At 35.5% G+C, this 19,597-nt stretch overlaps 1 protein-coding gene across 2 annotated transcripts in view; it reads left to right on the top strand.

Annotated features, from left to right (window-relative positions):
• The window catches only part of TTC27 (tetratricopeptide repeat domain 27), a 142,282-nt gene that overhangs the window by 88,513 nt on the left and 34,172 nt on the right, over nucleotides 1-19,597 (top strand). For both annotated transcript variants that reach the window (XM_069800479.1, XM_069800480.1), the window contains 2 exons: nucleotides 16,405-16,500; nucleotides 18,692-18,814. In XM_069800479.1, coding sequence (XP_069656580.1) covers nucleotides 16,405-16,500; nucleotides 18,692-18,814 — 219 coding nt within the window. The remainder of the gene's footprint in view (nucleotides 1-16,404; nucleotides 16,501-18,691; nucleotides 18,815-19,597) is intronic.

Genomic DNA, 19,597 nt, shown 5'->3' with positions numbered 1-19,597 from the left:
GATTGTTGGACTCATTTCCTCTTGTGTGCTTTCCTTCCCCACCCAGCTGCAAAAGCCCAATTATAAAGAAACTGAAGCTTTTTTTAGTAAAATGACACTGACAAGCGAAGTGAATATTTGTTTCTTAGTTAGCTAGCATTGTTTTCAAAGTGAAATACACATTTGCAGGGCCTGGTATAACAAAAACATTCACACTAAAAATCTACTACATGACTCATTTTAGAAAATATACATACATGCACAGTTCCAGCACCCTAATCAGTAACTTCTGCCCCAGCATACTTCCCCTTACAACTATCGACATCTTTTTGCATCTTAAAAATTCACTTGGAGTTAGGCAGTAGTCCAGTACTTCAAATTCTTTTGCATAGATGCCTTACAAATTTTTGGCGTTCCCTCTTTCCTGCCAAGTGACTGTATAGGTAAAACCAGTACCTTAGATTCAAGAGGTAGTCTTTTCCTGAATAATTTTGGAATTTGAAGTCATTATGATGTGGATAACTTTGGATTGCTTAAACATTGTCGTGGTTTAACCCCAGCCAGCAACTAAGCACCACGCAGCTGCTCACTCACTCCCCCCCATCCAGTGGGAGGGGGGAGAAAATCAGGAAAAGAAGTAAAACTCCTGGGTTGAGATAAGAACGATTTAATAGAACAGAAAAGAAGAAACTAATAATGATAATGATAACACTAATAAAATGACAACAGTAGTAATAAAAGGATTGGAATGCACAAATGATGCGCAGGGCAATTGCTCACCACCCGCCGACCGACACCCAGCCAGTCCCCGAGCGGTGAATCCCTGCCCCCCACTTCCCAGTTCCTAAACTAGATGGGACGTCACATGGTATGGAATACCCTGTTGGCCAGTTTGGGTCAGGTGCCCTGGCTGGGCATGAGAAGCTGAAAAACCCTTGACTCTAGTCTAAACACTACTGAGCAACAACTGAAAACATCAGTGTTATCAACATTCTTCACATACTGAACTCAAAACACAGCACTGTACCAGCTACTAGGAAGACAGTTAACTACATCCCAGCTGAAACCAGGACAAACATGTAGGGGATACTTAGGGAATAAGTTTAAAGTGAAGAGTTAATTTGTTTGCTTGAGGACGAGGGGTGTGGGGGAGAATGAATTATGAGAATATCACAAAGAACAAGGTCTGGGAAATGTTATATAAACAGTAGCTTTCCAGTTTCCACCATGTAAAGTAGAAAAAAGAAACAGCTTTAACTGGTACACCAGAGAATTAGACTGAAAAACCTCATAGATAAAAGGCCTGCTAAAGGTAGGCAGTAAAACAAGCATAATTTTTCTAAATGCTCACTTTCTGAAATAAGGTTAGCAAGAAGTAATAAATCTATTTTTTTATAGAGTAGGAAGTGTAGAATAATTGTTTAAAATTGGTAATTTAGCTGATTTGTTTAATGCTGAATACATAAAAATGTTAATATCTTTATACATTCCATATCTCTATTGATGATGCAGTCACTGCCTGTAGAACAACAAAGTTTAAAAGTCCAAGTGATAACACAGTTATAACATAAGCTAGGGTAGAGAAAAACTGGTACATCTAATTAAAATTTAGGTACTTTATTACCAATTTTATTAAACCTACACTTATAATCAGTAATCTAGATTAATATACCAGCAGGAGACGTATTTTGATGCTGAGGTTTAAAGATAATTGGATGCATGATCTGGTGAAAATCATTGGCAAAGTAACTGGAATGAGAGTATGTTGAAGTGGTAAACCAGCCTTCAGCAGCTGCCATGCAGGTGCAAAGGCATGTTTTCTTTCATCGCTCAGTCCCTGGTTTATTCAGAGTTGAGAAACTCCCTGGGAGCTCATAAGACAAGAAGGCATGTTTTTTCTTATTTGCTCCATAAAATTAGTCCTGAAACACTAAGATCTACTAATTTTAATGTCTTGTAAAACAGTGTAATTAGATCCTATGCATTTCTAAGATATCTACAAGAAAGGAGCAAATTATAAATGTAAAACATTTTGATAGTTGTCTTTCTGGTTACAAGGCCTATAATTTTATTTAATTCATATAATAATGTACGTTTGATTTATTTGCTAATTGCACTTCCATTTCCATCTAGAAAAGTCTTAAAGCAATGGTAAGTTAACTTCTTTATTTAGGACGTGAGAATTGGCATTCATCATTTTCTAACATTTAAATTTAAAAAAAACAGGAATTTTATGCTGAAGAAACAATTGTCTTAAACATGTTTACATTGGGTCTTCCTGGTTTAAAAAAAAAAAAAAGATAGAAATAAGGCTATGAATAATTGAAGAACAGTCTGATTCTCATGGCTGATGAAAATTAATCTTTTAAAGGAAAAGAACAGAAGTCACAAATGCAACAAAATCACCAAAACAAATTTAAGAAAACCCACCACGAAAATTATTTGCTGACTGAAATAATATTGGAGTTTATTAATTCAAATTGCATAAATTTTTATCAGTTATCTCTGGCTCAAATATGCTTTATCTTGAATGACACAAATCTGTATGTGTGTTTTGGTTGATTAGGGCAGTAGTCTATTAAAAATATGGAAACTATTTACTCCATAAAATGGCTTTTTAAGAGCCATATTAAGACAAACAGAATGAATTTTGCATTCTTTTCAGATTTTAATAGTTTTCAAGAATGATAAAAATATATGTAGAGCAAGTATAAAATGCCCTGATGATGATAGTTTTGCACTTACAATTCAATAGTGGTGATCAGTTTATTACAGGTAAGAAATTAAATCAGTTAAAACAAAGCAGTTTTCTCTGTCCTCCCAGTTTTCTCCAAGGAATATACCCCCCATCTTCCCCTGCAAAGCCTGCCAAATGAGTTTTTTGGCATGACAAGAAGGCACTAGGCGCATAGGTTATTGTAGTTCAAGAAGCTCCAGGGCCATGTTGAACTGTCCCTCAAAACACAGAGGATGAATTGTCTTAAAAGACTGACAGTCACGCATGTAGTAGATAGGGCCTTCTTATTTACTGAAATTAAGCTAAGATGTACAAAAACAATTGCTGGGAAATAGTACAATAACAGTGAGACAAATGTTATTGATAGAAGTGTTTGTGTCTGTGGTTTTTTTAATATTTTGAAAGTGATCCAGCATTGTTCTGAAAAATTCTTCCATCAAAAGGTATTTTAGTGCTGCTTTAACCATTGCAGGAAATGAGAGACTAGAGACTGGTTTTAGTGAAAGTGAAAGAATATGGAAATAGTGGTGCTCTAAAACCTGCAAAAGTTGGAATAGGTAATAAGTCAAAGCCAACTTAGTAAATCCTAATAATTAGTGGTCCTTGCTTTTGTTCTTATATACTCACTCAATAAAGAAAGAATAAACAGTCTGTCAGTAAGGCTTTTCTTTTCTCCTGATACAAAAAAAATATTTTACTTCTGCAGGTCAGCATACAAGCTGTGATTTTAAGAGAAGCCAATGCATTTATTGTCAAAGGAGATTTTCAGTGGGAAATCTGATAAAAGGTGAAAAGAATTACTCTCAAATTTTCAAGTAGGGGCAAGAAAGTGGTCGTACAGCCAAATCAGGGTAGAGTCTGAGAACATTACGTTGGAAGCATTTTACTTTTATGATGTAGGTCAATACCAGGGATAATCAAGGAGAATGCTTTAGGCAATTTGTTTCTTGAACACCAGTTAAGGGTAAGATTTCAGCAGATCAGTTTCTGCAACAACACTGATGAAGTATAAGATGTGGAGATTTGTAATCATTGACCTAGGGAGTATGGATTCACAGAAAGTGGGGTGAAGGGATTTGTAAAGAAAGTCATTAAACTGGTGACATATCTTTGTGAGATAAATTTAGAAATAGTGAAGAAAAGTAATGCTTGTGGAAAAGATAGAATAGAAAACAATGGACTATTGTGTAATTAGTGAGGGAAAATGTTATTTTTCTTTTTTTAGGTTAAGTAATTGTATAATTTACAAAAACTAAAAATAATTCAAAAATTGAAAATGTTCATGCTTTGACATTAATTTGTAACTGTGATGCTGTAGTAGGGAGTGAGAACTGCATTTTCTCATAGATGTTTCTACTGTAAGATTTTCCATCATGCCAAGGGCCTAGCTCTCCAGTAAGTTACAGGGAGGGTTGGGTTATTAAAAAAATTATTTAATATGGTAACTGTACGTGGTTTCTAAATGTTCAGAGGTAAGGAAATTTGGGGAATCTAGTATGTAAAGAATCAGTTGATTGGAAACTATTGTGCTGGAGGCAAACTTTGCAATAGTGTGCGCTGGATGTATCTTCTAACCAGAGGACTGTTTGCTGGCCTAACTCAACTCATTTAGTTCCTGTTCCAGTTATAGTTATGAATTGAGGAATATATTTGGCTTCTGAACTTTCCAAACTGATTTAAGGACCATTGATTCAAATAATCATTTGGATCAGTGTATGGAGAGTTCTGTGATGATATGATACTGGCTCTTTTCAATGTTTCCATTTGCTTTTGCAGTTACCCAGTTTCTTCATGGTATTGTTGGCTGTCTCAATATTGTAAATTGTAGCACTGTGGTTTTGTGATAAGACTTGGGCATTTTGACAGATGTGGAGATGTCATGATGCTTATAAAAACCTACCGTGCCTGAACTAGATTTTAAACGGCATAAATATTATTGTTTGTAGCTATTATACACATTGATGTGCTACACCTGCCCATTTTTCCAGATGCAGATCTGTGCAAACGTTGAAGTTGCCTAGAAATAGAAACATGCAGTAAATTATTCTGCCACAGAACGCTTCATCTCCTGCTTTATTCCATTTTCCCCTGTGTAAAATGCATGCAAACAAATGTCATTATTAATGTTGCAAGTTCAGACACTTAAAAGTTATAAAATGCCAAATTATAGTGCAATCTTAAAGTATTTCAGGAGGCCTCAAGCTGCACCTTGCCAGGACAGTTCTTCTGGTCTGAAATCTACCTTCTCCCCTCTGGTTCTCCATTAAAGGTGCAGACTGAGGGTTGGATGAATGGCCAGAGGCCCTGCAGACTCCTGGGCTCACATTTTTCTCTCCCCTGGAAAAAATGGTAGCAGGAAGTAGGCAGTGGCAGCTGCTGGTGGAGGAGTTAATTTGTCCTTCAGTCCTCTTCCTCTGGCCCAGGTTAGAGTATCTCAAGTAAAAGGGGGCAGCTGAAAGCTGAAAGCAAAGTTCATCTGTTCCTCTGGCAGCGGTGTGCTACCTCCTTCTGAAGATTTGCAAGAAAATTTCCTCCTGTGCCAGACTGGTGCCATTAGAACTTGCAGCTGATTGTCCTCCATTAAGTAATTGAAGGCTATTAATGGATTAAAGCGTGTACATTTTATACTGACTGTCATTTTGTTTCTACAGCCCATGGTTTTGTTAGACAGGACTGTTAGTATCCTGAGTCCATGTTTAGTTGTAGTTGCTCTTCTGTGAAGTAGCACAAGATCTGTCCCTCAACCTGTTTGGTGCGAGTGACCAGCACAGACCATCAAACTCTGTCCAGCTGAATGAAAATTTTATTTTGGTTTGGTTTCTTAATTGGTTGTGTACCGGACAGGCTGTGCCCAACAGTGCTATATGATTGTGGAAAGAATTATTTTTTTGTGGATTCCTCCTTTTCTCATAAAGAAGAACTGAGTCTTCAGGGGAGCTTGAGGTTCATCTATTTGAATATGTCATACAATCAGGCATGGAATATTTAATGCATTTAGAGTGCTTTCATTTTAACTGGAAATCAAACTGATTTGAAGCCAGTTGCTGCTGAAGATGCTTATTTTCCTCTTGGGTGAGTACATCAATCATTAATAGAGAATGATAGGGGGGGTGTTTGTTTTTCCCTGATGTATAGAGAGCTTTCCAGGAACATGTGAAGAACTGGATTGGATGTCTTTCAAGAAAATACATATATTGAAAACAGACTTCTTTATATGTGATTGCCTTTCTTTGGGATAGCTAGATTTTAAACACTTTGCCTGTGTGTCATATTTCTAATGTACTTACCATCATATACTGTATGGTTGCTAGGTCAGGCTCAGCTACTGGAAGAATGTGTGTTTCCTGCCAAGTAATATTTCAACAGAAACTACCGGGTATTAGTCAAGGTTTCATTGTATAGGGAAGCTATTAGTAGGAAAAGGTTTGGGGTTTTTGTTTGTTTGTTTGTTTTTTGTAAGAAGGGAAAACAGTGGGTGTCCCAAGATGTTATCTGAGACATTCTGATCAAATTCAGGACGAAAGAGACTGAACTTGTCTGTATTTTCTCTTCATACTCCTGTCCTCTTCACCAAATAACTAAAGATGTTCTTGAGATTTGCAACTGAATAAGAATTGTTGAAAACCAGATTTCAGCAAAAGAGCACTTTGCTGGTGTAAAAAAAAAAAAAAAAAGTTGGCTATTTCTAATACTGCAAAAAGAGCTGTTAGTGATTAGAGCAGCTGAATATCTCTGCTGAACCAATGAATGGTTTCAGGTTACAGGTATCTAGATAAGACTAGACAATATTTTTTTCCTCCTTACAGGCATCTAAGGACATCTAAGTAACATGAAAGAATTATGCTTGGTATGACTGCCAGTAAAAAACTGCAGCGAGTTACCTGAATACATCGCATTTTGTCTTGATTTTTTCCTTGAGATTTCTATTTGTGTAACAGAATACCATCCAGTCTCTACCCTAGATAGGAGGAAGCTTAAAATGTTTACATGCTTGCAGTTAATAACATGGTCTTAAGAACTTTTCCTTTGAAATTCTTTGTTTTGTTTTAAGTATTTGTTGTTTACATTTTTCAGAAATTACCATCTAATTCGTAAGCTCTAATTAATTTTTTTGCCATATATAAATGTTTATTTTGAATATTTAGTATGTTTACTTATAATATGTTTTGTGGTAAAGCTTGAATGAGGCTTTTTCTGCTACTTACAGAGAATTTGTCATTTTTTTAATTGCGTGTATATATATACTATTGTACAAATTGCCATAAGCAAAATGCAAATGTGTGATAAATGGTAGGTGAACTCAAGTCTGCCAGCAATATAAAAAGTACAGGATGTTTTTGATAAATTATTCTTCTTGAGCAGGGTGTTCCAGTTGCAATACAGAATAGATTAAATGTGTCATAAAGAGGCATGTGTGTTTGAGTATCATACCTAAACTAACAATGAAATACTGCATATAAAAGTTATTAAACTAAAGGGTTCAGCTTGACTATCCCCTTCTGTTTGTGGCTTTTCTGAGGAAGAACAACATCTCTCGAAGAATATACCTGTTATATATTACAAAACACAAATGTTTGATGTAATTTATTTTATATAACACTTTATTGTAATGCCTGACAAGGGCAGGGATGAACATACACCAGAATAGATGGTTTCTGGCATGAGATCAGTCAGATCTTTAGTAAAGGTTACAAGCAAGTTCCTCCTTTGCCGAAAAATGGACACAACCTTTGTTTTAAAAAAAGTTTGTTTGCTTACGATTTTAAAGGGAATAACAACCTTAAATGCATCAAACCTGAAACATTGTAGAAAATTTTCTGGGCATAATCTATCTTGGAGAGAGTACCATGTTATTCTCAGGTTGATGTCAGGTGCTGACAATGAAATTAAACATGTGTGCAAATGCCACAGAGATGGCTGTCCTGAAAAAGCCTCTACTGGCATTCTTCTCAGCCCAAAAACTTTAAAGTATTTGCTGAGGGATAGCTGATGCCGAATTTCTTTAGCTGTTTAGGGGGAGAAGGAAATAGGAGATAGCAGAAGAGAAGCCGTAAAACAAACAATGCATGCTCCATACTGTGAGTACTTATGCTTTTGAGAAATGGAGCATCTTAACTGAAGTATCCATCAAAATAAGTGAATAGAAAAATACTGTGGGGTGGCTAGTGCTGAATCCAGTACAGGAAGGCCTCTTTTCTTTACAAATTGAGGAGAATTCTGTGTCCAATCTAGGGTGAGAGGGGAAAAAAAAAAAAGCATAGTAGTAGTTGGGGAATTAGTCTGCTGTTTAAAAAGGGATTATGCTAATTTGAAAGAATATGCATAGAAAATTTTTGTTTTCTTTGCAATTAAAGGAAATCAACCTTCTTCATTTTGTGTGTAAAGCTGCTAGAAACCGGGTCCATTTTCTTGTGACTTTTTAATAAAGCAAATAACCTCAGACACTGAACATTGTGATTTCTTTCAATGTAGTGATTACGTACAATCAAGAAGTTTTTACCAAAACATTGGGCAAAGTAGTTAAAACGCTGCTCTCAACGCAGACAGACTTACCTTTGAAAACTTGCAGCCTGAAATCTTCTCCTTGAATGGTACAGTTAATTTCATTTCAAGCGCTGCTTGTTTTTGTAGTTCTAGAGTTGCAATGCCTTAATTAGTAGTTTCTCTCTGTGAAACATCCTGACATCTTTGCAGCTCCTGTGTTCCAGGTGCCCCGTAATCATTCATTTGCAATACAAAGTAGGTAGTCAGTGCTATACAACATTTTAAAGTTAGCTTTAACAAATTTTAAACCAGCTGTTAGTTCCTAGGGAGCAGTGTGATACACAGTCCTCTAGTTGGTTTGAATATACACACCATTTGAGGTCAATCCTATCAAGCAATAATTTCATTGGAAGAATGACTGAAAGCGTGAGCTTGTAAAGTAAGTAAAAATTGAAGTCTTCAGGGTTACAAGATTTTAATGAAACCAAGACTTATATTTGAATGAGGGGTAAAAAGAGGGTAAGATTTTTGACCTTTTAAGCATTGAACTTCTGCAGAGTTCTCACAGAACATTTTCATCCTCCTGAGAATATGAATAATGTAAAATCTCTGGTAAGTAGTACTCTTCATCTTGGCATCTTTGCACAATGTAAGAAATGGTCTTTTTGAGTTTCCATGAATCACAAATCATAATTTATAATCACGATCGCTGTAATAAATTTTCCTCAAGTATTTAATGTCATAATTCCCCTTTGAAAATTAGATAAATGGGAGCGGAGGTGGGTTCTTTCTTGGTGTTGAAATACATCCTTGTTTAATAGCTTTTTGTTTGTGTTTGGATGCTTTAGTCCTTGACTGTTGGGAGATATTAATCATTTAACAGAAATATATCATCTGTGAGCTTTTTAAAAGGATAGCTCATTATTTCCTTTAAGTCATTTTAGTTTCCAAGCAAAGTCCTGTCTTAAATGTCAAAATGCTGTTCTGAATAATGGTTGAATGTAATAAGTCCAAATGTACTGGTTTTGTGTCCTTTTATCTAGTGATAAAATTGGCAATCAATAAAGTAATTGCTGTTTGGTCATAATCTCCCTCATGAAGTTTAGACTAATCTCAACTGTTTTCATTTTTTCCATGTTATATCCATATTTATCAACCAGAAATTATTCTCTCCCATTAAGCAAAACTTTACTGCATTGTTATATGAAAACTGTTTATATTGCTTCATAGTTTCTGGCATTGCTTCACTGGAAAGTTAAGTATTTTGACTATTGGATTTTAAAAGTCTGGGTATGTCTCAGTTTTTTCCCAGTGGTCTTGGTTACAGAAGCTCTTGGGTTGACAAAGAGCTGTTGAAACAAGGTTGTTGTTTGGATTGTAAATATAATTCTTTGGGTTTTTTTTTTAAGTAAGTTTACCAAAAGAGTGTAACTCAAGATCTAACTACATATCCACAAGGTACTAAAATAATTGTAGTATGTTAGAAAAGTTTGGAATATCTGATCTAGTTCACAGGAAAGAAAATTCAGAAAACCCTAATTGTTCTGTATATTTAATTATCTGTATTTGTCACCTGCTTTCTAATGTGTATATCGTTTCTGAATTTTAGACACTGATTATATAATACACGTTTTCTTCAGGAGGAATGCAGCTTTTATTAGTAATTCTGTATTTATATATTACTGAATACACTACTGTGGAACAAGGCTGTGACAGTTACTGTCATAATACATCCCAAATTAACTTGGACTATAGTTTTTTCTTGTGCAGCATTTTTCAGGCTTTATTGTTAGAAAATGTAATTTGGCAGACACAGTTTAAAAAATAATAAAACCATTTAAATTTTCGAAGCTTCAAGAATTATGTGGGTTTTCTGTTAGACAAGTATTTTAACCACTGCCCCCAAAAGTAAAGATTTTAAAGCATTTAGAATTAGCTCTTAAGTTGCATGAAAGTTTGAAGTAATTTAACAATGAATCTCTGGAAGTTTTACAGAAGTCTGTAAATATTACAGTGTCCACAAGTGCTTCTTGATACATAAGCTTTAAAAAATGCCAACTTTTTGTTTCATAAATACTAAGTGTAGAAAGTCTTTATCTTTGTGACTGAGTTCTGTGGTAAGGAATCAAAGGGGCTTTTTGACGATAAATTTTATTATTTATTCATAATTTGTAAAATAAGCTTATGAATAAAACAAGAACTTTGTAATTGTACAACCACAGAATTACACATGTAGTTGCTGTTACTTTTACAAAGCTTTCCTTTACTTTGTTCTTGAGTAAATAACATAAATGAGCCCAGTTCAGTTTGGGGCATATACCTGCTAAATTCTTAGAAACCATAGTAATAATGAGATGAGATGAGATAGCAGGATTGTTTTCCCTACAGATGCATTTTTATTTCTTACCTGCTTTGTCTCCAAGCACCTTTTTTCCAAGCAGCTGAACAATTCCAGCTGTGTCTTTGTGCCATCAGGTGCTTCGGTGTCTGACCCATAAACCAAGACCCACCCAGGCAGTCCCAAAACTGACGTCTGTACTTTGGCACTTTACTTATACAACCTATGTATCTTTTTAAGGCAGATGCCCAGAGCTTGCCATTTGTAGAACCTACATTATCTATTTAATTTTTAATCTAAGATTAATATGCTAATTTTTTTAGTATTGTGTGGGTTTTTGCAAGGCCTTCATTCTCCCTTTCTTTCTTGAGGATGTACTTAAATTTTGACATACTCCTAGTATACTATTGTCAGATGGGGGGCTAGGATGGTAGTTTTTCAGCAAATACGATAGGTTTCACCACTATGTAGTTTGTAATTTTCATAAGCTCAGCAAGCAGAGCAAAAAGGGGGAAATTTGTATTAGTTTTGGCATCTGAAGGGAAACTTACCTGTTTATGGTACGTGCTGGTACATACTTACCTTCTAAATCTAAACATGGGTCAAGAGTAGCCTAAGCAAGAGGCTGAAAAGCTGAGCAGATGGTGACCAAAATCACATAAGATGGATTAAATAAGTGGGAGGGTTAATCTTCTTTATTTTTTCCTGTAAAGGATAGAAGATGATGTTGGTGCTGGGGAGTAGCACTGGAAGTGGGATAGAGCAGGGGAATATATAGAGATGGACACAGAAATGGTGGCGTTTTCATCATCTTTGAGTACATGAAAATTAATTTGCATCAAGTATCATTTGGCAGATCTTATGAACAAACTGTAACCAGCAGTCATAGATGCAGATGCTGAAGCTTGGTGGTTTTATGATATGAAGGAGGAAAACTTTAAGGAAGCTGCATAGTTTGCTAAAGATTTGTTGACTCCTGCTAAATAAGCCTACCCACAGAGCACACAGCTGGCAGGAGAATTACTGGAAGAAGCACAGAGCTAAGGGAGCAGCTAGAATACAAGAGCACTAGAGTTGTGTCATCAACTTGTTGATTATAAAACATACAGAGGTAATGGACAGAAATACAAGAAGGGCAAGGAAAATGGAAATAGGTAGGTAGAGCGTGGAGAGGTCAGGCTGGTGTGTGGGATTTTCAGGAGGAGTCTTCAGACTTGGGAGAAACTGAAGAAAAAGGACCCGAGAATCACAAGAATATCGTGAAAATGTGTGTTTGGAGTTTCTGTGTTAAGAAAGACTGAAAGGTACTTTTCCATTCATCCTCTTCTGTATGCCTGGAGTTAAGGTACCAGCTGGGTAGTACATGCTGGACCATGGCAATAGTGAGGAAGTGGAGCGTATGACAGTATCAGTTTCCTTTGGCATAAATCAAGCTAAACCCACGTTAAATATGGTAAAAACCTGTAAGAAGTGGGACATCCTAGAGTTCTTAGAGAAGGAGGGCAAAAGCAGGGCAAGATGATGCCACAGTCAACATGTTGGTTGCGGTTAGGTGCTAGAGAAACATTAAAGTTTATGGCTGTTGGGAGCATTCATGTAGAAAGAACTCTTGGGTGGACAGTGACCACTGGAATCCCAGGGGTCTGATTCTGGCAGACTGACAAGATCTCTAGACTGAGAAGCAGGAGAACACTAGCAAAAGCTTGTCTAATCTTCCTGCCTGCAAAATCATAAATAAAGAGGAATACACATAAGTGTACCAGGATAAATCAAAGGGTATGAGGGAAGATAAGATGCTAACAAGGGTAGAGATGGTGGTACTGATAAGTGCGTAGCAAGTAATCAGCTATTAAAGTAGTAAAAACTCATGTTTTAAATAGGGTGTGGTCAGTGGGAAACAGCTGGATGCCTGGTTAGCAGTGGGAGAAGACAGGAAAACATAATAAGCTATGATTATTGATGCAGTCTGAAACAAGCTTTTGCGCAGGTGAAAGAAATATGGTGGAGCAGTTGTGACTGGAACACTAAAACTGGAAATGCTCTTGTTGGAAAAGTTAGGTGAAGGGAGAAGTGGTGCAGTGACATTGTGCGCTACTGATAGGAGAACCTGGGAAGAAGTGAGATGAAATAGCATGGATAAAATGCTGTCTATGGGTCAAGACTGTTTTGAGGGAGATGTTTTACTGGGGCCAGCAGTGTTACGTTTTGGATATGGACAGGCCTATCTTCAGTGTTATTGAGGGAAGAGATCCAGATGGAGCTAAATTAGTTGCTGCACAAAGGAAAGTGTGATGCTGTTTTCAGTAAGTTTTTTATAAGTAATGAGTATCTTGCTCTTTTCAAAAGGCAGGGGTTTGGGGCTTTTTTGTTTAGTTTGGGGGGGACTTTTTCCCTAAATAAGCTTGGATCAGGAGATCCTTCAGATGAAATGGAAGGAAAAAATGTTTGCGCATAGTTACAGTTTTACATAGTGAGGGGCATTTTTTTGAGAAAGCAAGTAAACTATTTCATCTGGAATGAAGAAGTTAAGAATAGAAAAAAGGATGTGAAGATCTGCCATTTATTTACCTCAGATGCAAAAAGCTACCTGAAGATTATATTTTAGCAAAAGGGACAAAACTTTGAGGGAAGGACTTCAGAACAGTTGGATGAATAACAAATCTAAAAGCGGTACTATAAGTAGGTTGAGAAATAAAATAGCATTATGTCATAAAGAAAATGACATCTCTGATGAGAAACCATAAGTGTGTAATAGCATTTCTAGAGATTAAGTAGAGAGAGGGTCTGGCTAAAAAGAAAAAGCTCTAACTCCATCAGCCATAGAAGAAAAGGACAGTAAGCAGAGAGGTTAAAGAGATTGAAATTTAGGCAGGCTCAAAAGCAGGACCAGTGATGTTACACATATGTTGAACATAGAAGCAAAGCAAGGATGTGCAACAGGAATGAATGTATGGAAATGACATCCAAGGTGGAAAAAATCCTTTACAAGCTTCCTGTGCTCAAGTCATGGATAATTATTAGCTGAGTTGGATTAGTAAAGTGATAAAAGCTCTAATGTGATCATTTCAAATTAACATGGTATACTTATTCAAAACACAGGCTACCTGTTGTACTTCTTAATCTCGTACCAGAGATTTGAGTATGAGATGGGGAGAATGAATTGTAGTTTCTAGAGCTGTCTTTTCCTGCTTTCATGTGGCAATAATGTAGTCTTTGCTCATGATATAAAATTCCATCAAAGCTATCTATGTTTTGTTGTTTCCAGACTGGATTAATGTATCTCTCTGTACTGTGTTTTTTCACTTAAGAACTTGTTAGCTGTGGCAGCTCAAGCCTTGGGGAAAGGGTGTGTTACGTGGTAGGGGGATGATCTGTTAAGCTTAGTGTTTTTAAATGTTGCATATGGAAGAACTCGTATATCATTTAGAGCTGTGAATTTTAGTTGGTTTCTGCTGTAGTTCTATTTAGCAACTTCCAAAGCAGGCATTTGAGGCTTGCACTAAACTAAGACACCAAATCTTTTGACTGTGTTGCAAATATTCTGTATTTACATAGGGTTTTTTCCACAGTATTTATGTTGAAAATTATTAATGAAAAAGAATGCTTACTTGGCAGTGCTCTCTTGTTCATTTTATTGATTTATTGTTCTGTGATTAGCTATACAATAAGGTTAGGATTCTCATTTTCTTGCCACTATACAACCCAGATTTTATTTCTTCAAGCATAATTCAGAAACATAGAATTCAGCAATTTTTGAGTAACGTATTTTCTATGCTTCACTAGCAGGCAGAACTATCAGCTTATTTTTTCAACATATGAGAGAGTGCATAAACCATGGAGTTTAATAACTTTTAAGTTCATTAGCATGTACTCTTTTTTAGGGAATATGTCATATTCATATGTTCTACCTACATTTTCAGTTTTTGTTGGAACTCTGAACAGCGTACAGTATTTGCTTTGGGAAGGGGGATAATTCTACTTGCTAATAGTAATATTCTCCTACAACATGTCATTTGCATTAGGCTTTTCTGCTTAGGAAGTGTAGAAAAGGTATGGCCACAAAATTTCTAATAAAATATGTTGCTTTTGAAAAACATTTTTTCTTTGAATTCCAGTTTTTCTTTTGGAACAACAGAAATAATAGTAAATTTTTAAAAGCTAAAATAAGAACAACATGTTTTGATTGACTGAAAACATTTTCTGCCTTCCATCTCCTGTTCTCCTCAAAAAATTATTTTGCAACATATTTAGGATTTTCTGGCTTTGCTCAGGCTTAGAGCAATTATTATTTTTAAATTTTCCAACTGTAGTTTACTACTTTGTCTGGTTTTGTAAAATGATTACCCAAGGAATTGGACAATTTTTCATTGCAACAGAATGTAGAAAAATGTGCTTCTGCATAGCATTAGAACATTTCAGCAGAACTAAAACTGTGCAATATGATTTGTTATATAGTTTGTAGTCAAGTAAACTCTGTAATTAAATACAATTACTTTAAAGGTTTTATTTGAATCTGACTCCTTTTGGATTGCTTGCAACTGTGTAAAGAACTGTGATTTTTGTTAGTCTGTCCCTTTTCTTACTACAAATCCATTTTCTTGGGACAGATTTCTTGATAACCTCTAGGAATAGGTCTCTGGAGATAATTTTATGAGAGAGAATGTGAATAAGATTCAGTATTTTAAATGTTAGTATTTAAAATTAGGAGGTTAAGCGTGGATTTAAAGCCTTATTATTGCTGCCCGTTGTGATTTTTTTCTTATTAAAAGAATGAAGCCACCTAATAAATCCGATTAACTTCAGTAGCAGTTAGAAGATGCTTAGCAGTTTAAATCACATAACTGATTATTTTAATTTTACACAACTATTATTTGCACTATAGATATAGGTTGGGTAGCCAACAGTTGGATCTAGAAAGAGAGAGGAAGAAGTGATCCTATCCAATTTTTCCTTTTGTTTGGGAATCTTTGCATTCATTTTCCATGCTGAGAAAATGCTGAGAACCTGTCTAACTCCTGTAAATCTTTGAGTTATATGTGAGACTTGGATAGATGAATCATGTGAAGGCAAGTAATTTAATATTCCCTTAATTAAACCTCTGGCCTTATATTTGCTAATTTAGTGATGACTGGCATTTGAAGAGAGTTTCTCCCTTATCTTAAAATTTCTAAATAATTTTCTGGCTATGGCTACCTTTAATATTTTATTTTTCTTGCTATTGAATTTTGATTTAAATAACTTCATAGTGGATTTTCAGAGAAAAAGTTAGTGCTGAAGCTGCTGCACTTTTGCTATGCAAAAGTTACCATTCTCTTTCAAAGGGTTGCAGAAGAAAATATTTCAACAATCCAAAGCACCACCAAAAGAAGAAAAAAGCCTGAACTGAATTGTACTTCACATCACAGTAATTTATTCTGTATTAGAACTATGTTTCCAAAAGCATCGTCCACTATAATATGTTTGTCTTTCTCTCTTTTTAATAAGAAATTTCATGCCTAAAGCACATCAAGACTATCTTAGGGAAAATGCATTAGGCAAGGTCACTTTAATATTTGTCACAGTTTTACTCTGCAAGTATTTGTTTGGGATTGTAAAGTTGATTCTTATTCCTGTTACATGCACTTTGAAATTTGAATCTCTTCAAAGCTTTTTATTTATTATTAGCTGACATAAATGTTTATTACATTTTCTTACATGGGGTAATAAAAAGACTTGTAGCATGTTATGGTGTAAGCTTACTGGCATTTAGTGTTAGCTTTAATATAATTTCTCCATTATGTCAAGAATGCCTAAAATCCTAAATGCTTTGAATTTACTTACTTAAGTCTAAGTAAATACTAAATCAGAATATACTTTGCATTTGCAGGCACTTGCAGACCAATTTGAAAATGCAAATGCATCTGTATCTGAACGCATGAAGATTTTCTACTGTTGTCAGGTGCCTCCCCGTTGGGCCATACAGGTGTGAAGTAATCCTATTTCAAGCTTTACTTAAAAGTCTGTGGCTCTTATTATTTTTGATACTGCATTACTCCAAAGTCAAGACAGTGTGATATGATCTTGAGTTGAAACACTGTAGAAATAAGGACGTAACCTAACAACACACCAGGATTTTCTGGAAATAAATCAAGTTCTACAGTGTTTTGCTTTCAGATTTCTTCTTCTGTTATGCAGAGAAATAATTGCTTGTAGTGCAATTCCTCTTTAGTTTCCTTTTTCCTCCAATAAAAAATGGACCAAAACTTACAAGCTTCCAACATATCTCCTGTAAAAATAATCTTGCCACTGTCTTACTATTTATTACTGTTCTACTTACGCTAGTGTTACTTTCCTCTCTCTCATCTTTTAATGATCACTCACTTTGGATTGTTTTCAGGAAGTGGATCATGGTCAAAGCAGCCAAATTAGGAGTCAAAAGTACACTGAAGAACTCCTCAAGCTGAGAAATTTTTTATTTTCGAGACATGGCCCTTTTCACTAGTGCTGACAGGATATTTTTTTTCCAAAACTACACTGTTTATCTTGACAATAAACTCTTTCTAGAACAGAAATCTACACATTAGAGTCATTATCTGATGATGCTGTATTTAACAAACTTAAGAAAACTGTTTGTATCGCATACCTCCAAAGGTGTTCATGTCGTTTACTTTTAATAGTATTTTATTCCTTTTTGATTTCTAACCTCAGTGCATGTTGCTTCAACCAATCATATCTTCTCCTATTCTCAAATTATTCCACACAACCTTTCTGCAGGCACTTGCAATAAAACTAGCAATGTGGTTTTCATTTCCAATTGTCAGAGTGGCACTTTTCAATCCAAGCCAATTTTCCAAGCCAAAGATAGAAATACTAAAATAGGGATTTATAATGGAAGATGGCTGCAGTCTTCTAGTCATAGTAATGAAGAGGCATGACTATATAAATTTTACCGAATTTGACTTTGTGTAAATTTAGTAAAACATAAATGAGATTTAGTTCCAGACACTGGCAAATGTAGGTTTTTTCCTAAGCGATTAATATCAAGCTAACAAATAATTACTTTGTTACAGATTTTCAGACTTTGTTACATAGTTATTTTCAAAGAACTATAGCCAGTTCTTAATTTTTTGTCTACCAGTCTATTCCCCTATGGTAACTCCTTAGATTGGTAACAGATACCGAACCCAAGCCTATAAAGAGAGGTCCATGACATACATAGAGAACTTCCGGGAATCCATTCAGGATCACCAAAAACACTGCAGAGGTTCACTGTATGGGATCTCATAGCATAATTAAGTGTTTTTATACAGAATGCTCCCATTTGTTTTTGCAAACCAAATTGTATTTGTGTCACACATAGTAAATAAGTTATCCTTTCGTCAAAGATGAAAACCTATATGTGATTTTAATGTCCTCTTAAAAAATAAACAAAAAACTAAAGACAACTTATCAAAGTCATAAAAACATATCTTGTTTGTTTTTAAATTGAAAACATTACTCATTTATTTTCATAAGTACACTAAAATAATAGCTGAGTTTGAAATAACAGAGACTGACTTAACTTTACGGAACACTCAGCTAGGCAGTTGAACCTGAACTCAAATCCAATATTGATTTGACTAAAAACTAACACCCTTTGTCAGTGGCTGTTTGGGACAGTGATTTCTCACAAGTACCTAAGAAAATTCTGTCAGAGCCTTTCTCTCAATCTGTTTTTTCACAGGTTTAGATTACTATGGCAAAGTGTTGCTAGAAGAGGCTTTAATGCCCTCATTCAGCCTCTGTTTCCCACTCTCAGCATTCCCAACATCCTGGTGCAACTGCTTGCTGGCCACACGGGCCATGGGCCTCATTTAAGGGGTGGAAGTTCAGCTCTGTCAATTTGTGCTTGCCATGTCTGTTTCCATTTTTGCATTATATTATAAACTAGTTCAAAGTAATTAAGCTACTGACGTGAACGAAAGTCAAATCAAAACAATTATTGTTCTAGTGATGGTTTGGGGTTTTTTGAGGTATATACATTGTTTGAGGTTCCAGCTTGAAGTTTCAAGGCAGTATTTCCATATTCTCTGTCTGCTTCTTGTTGATGTTGGAAATGCCTCTAACATCTTTTAAAAATGTAAATAGTATTTACTTACCTATTTTCACTTACCTGGAATTTCTTATCTTTCCAGCGTCAGCTTGCAACCTTACTCTTTGAGCTAGGATGCACCAGCTCTGCCTTACAGATATTTGAGGAGTTGGAAATGTGGGAAGATACAGTAATCTGCTATGAAAGAGCAGGACAGTATGGAAAGGTAAGAAAAATGTTTTTTATGCTGAGATCCTGTTTTGAAATAGGATCTGAAGAAGTATGAAGGACTGTCTGGCTTGAGCTGTCAATTTACTGATGACACTCATTCTACAGGGGTATCATGAGGAATGTCTGTTCAGGAAAAATGGACACGTAACATATGATTCTGTCATAACCTGTGAATGCAAAAAAAAAAAGATTTGGGGTAATGACCACATGAAATAGAAGTTCATAAATAAGAAATAACTTATGAAGCAATAACTTAAGAAGATCCTGATAGCGATTCTTGAAAATATTTGAGGAAAATTAAGTTAACAACTATGGACGCACAGTAAGGTGTAATGTGGGCATTTCAGGAAGGATGTAGCAGTCATTCATGATGGGGTGTTGGAGCTTTGTCTGGAGGGGATATTAGTTTTCTTTCCTGCTTGATTTCAAACTATTAACTGTAGTTTTTAAAAACACTTTAAATAGAACAACATTGGTGCTTAATGTATTTAATTACCTAATGTTAGCATATTCAAATTACAGAATCAAACATTTGAGACAAGAAGTGGCATAAGATTAAAAGGCTTTATTTTGTTAAGTCTATGTCTATGTTTTCCTGAATTTCTCCGTCATTTCTTTAACACTGCTGCAGCTGCATGTTATCAACTCCAAAGACAATTTAAAGCCATCACCTAACTCTATGCATCTGTGACAGAATTGTTTAAAAATGCTGGTAGCAGCCTGTAGCAGCCCTCCTTTGTTGATGATTTTGCTGTTACTGTTAGAGCAATGGTAGGAA

This window comes from Haliaeetus albicilla, chromosome 13 (assembly GCF_947461875.1).
Source record: "Haliaeetus albicilla chromosome 13, bHalAlb1.1, whole genome shotgun sequence".
Lineage (NCBI taxonomy): Eukaryota > Metazoa > Chordata > Aves > Accipitriformes > Accipitridae > Haliaeetus > Haliaeetus albicilla.
Note: the sequence above shows the minus strand (reverse complement) of the source record. Positions and strands in the feature narration are given on the sequence as shown.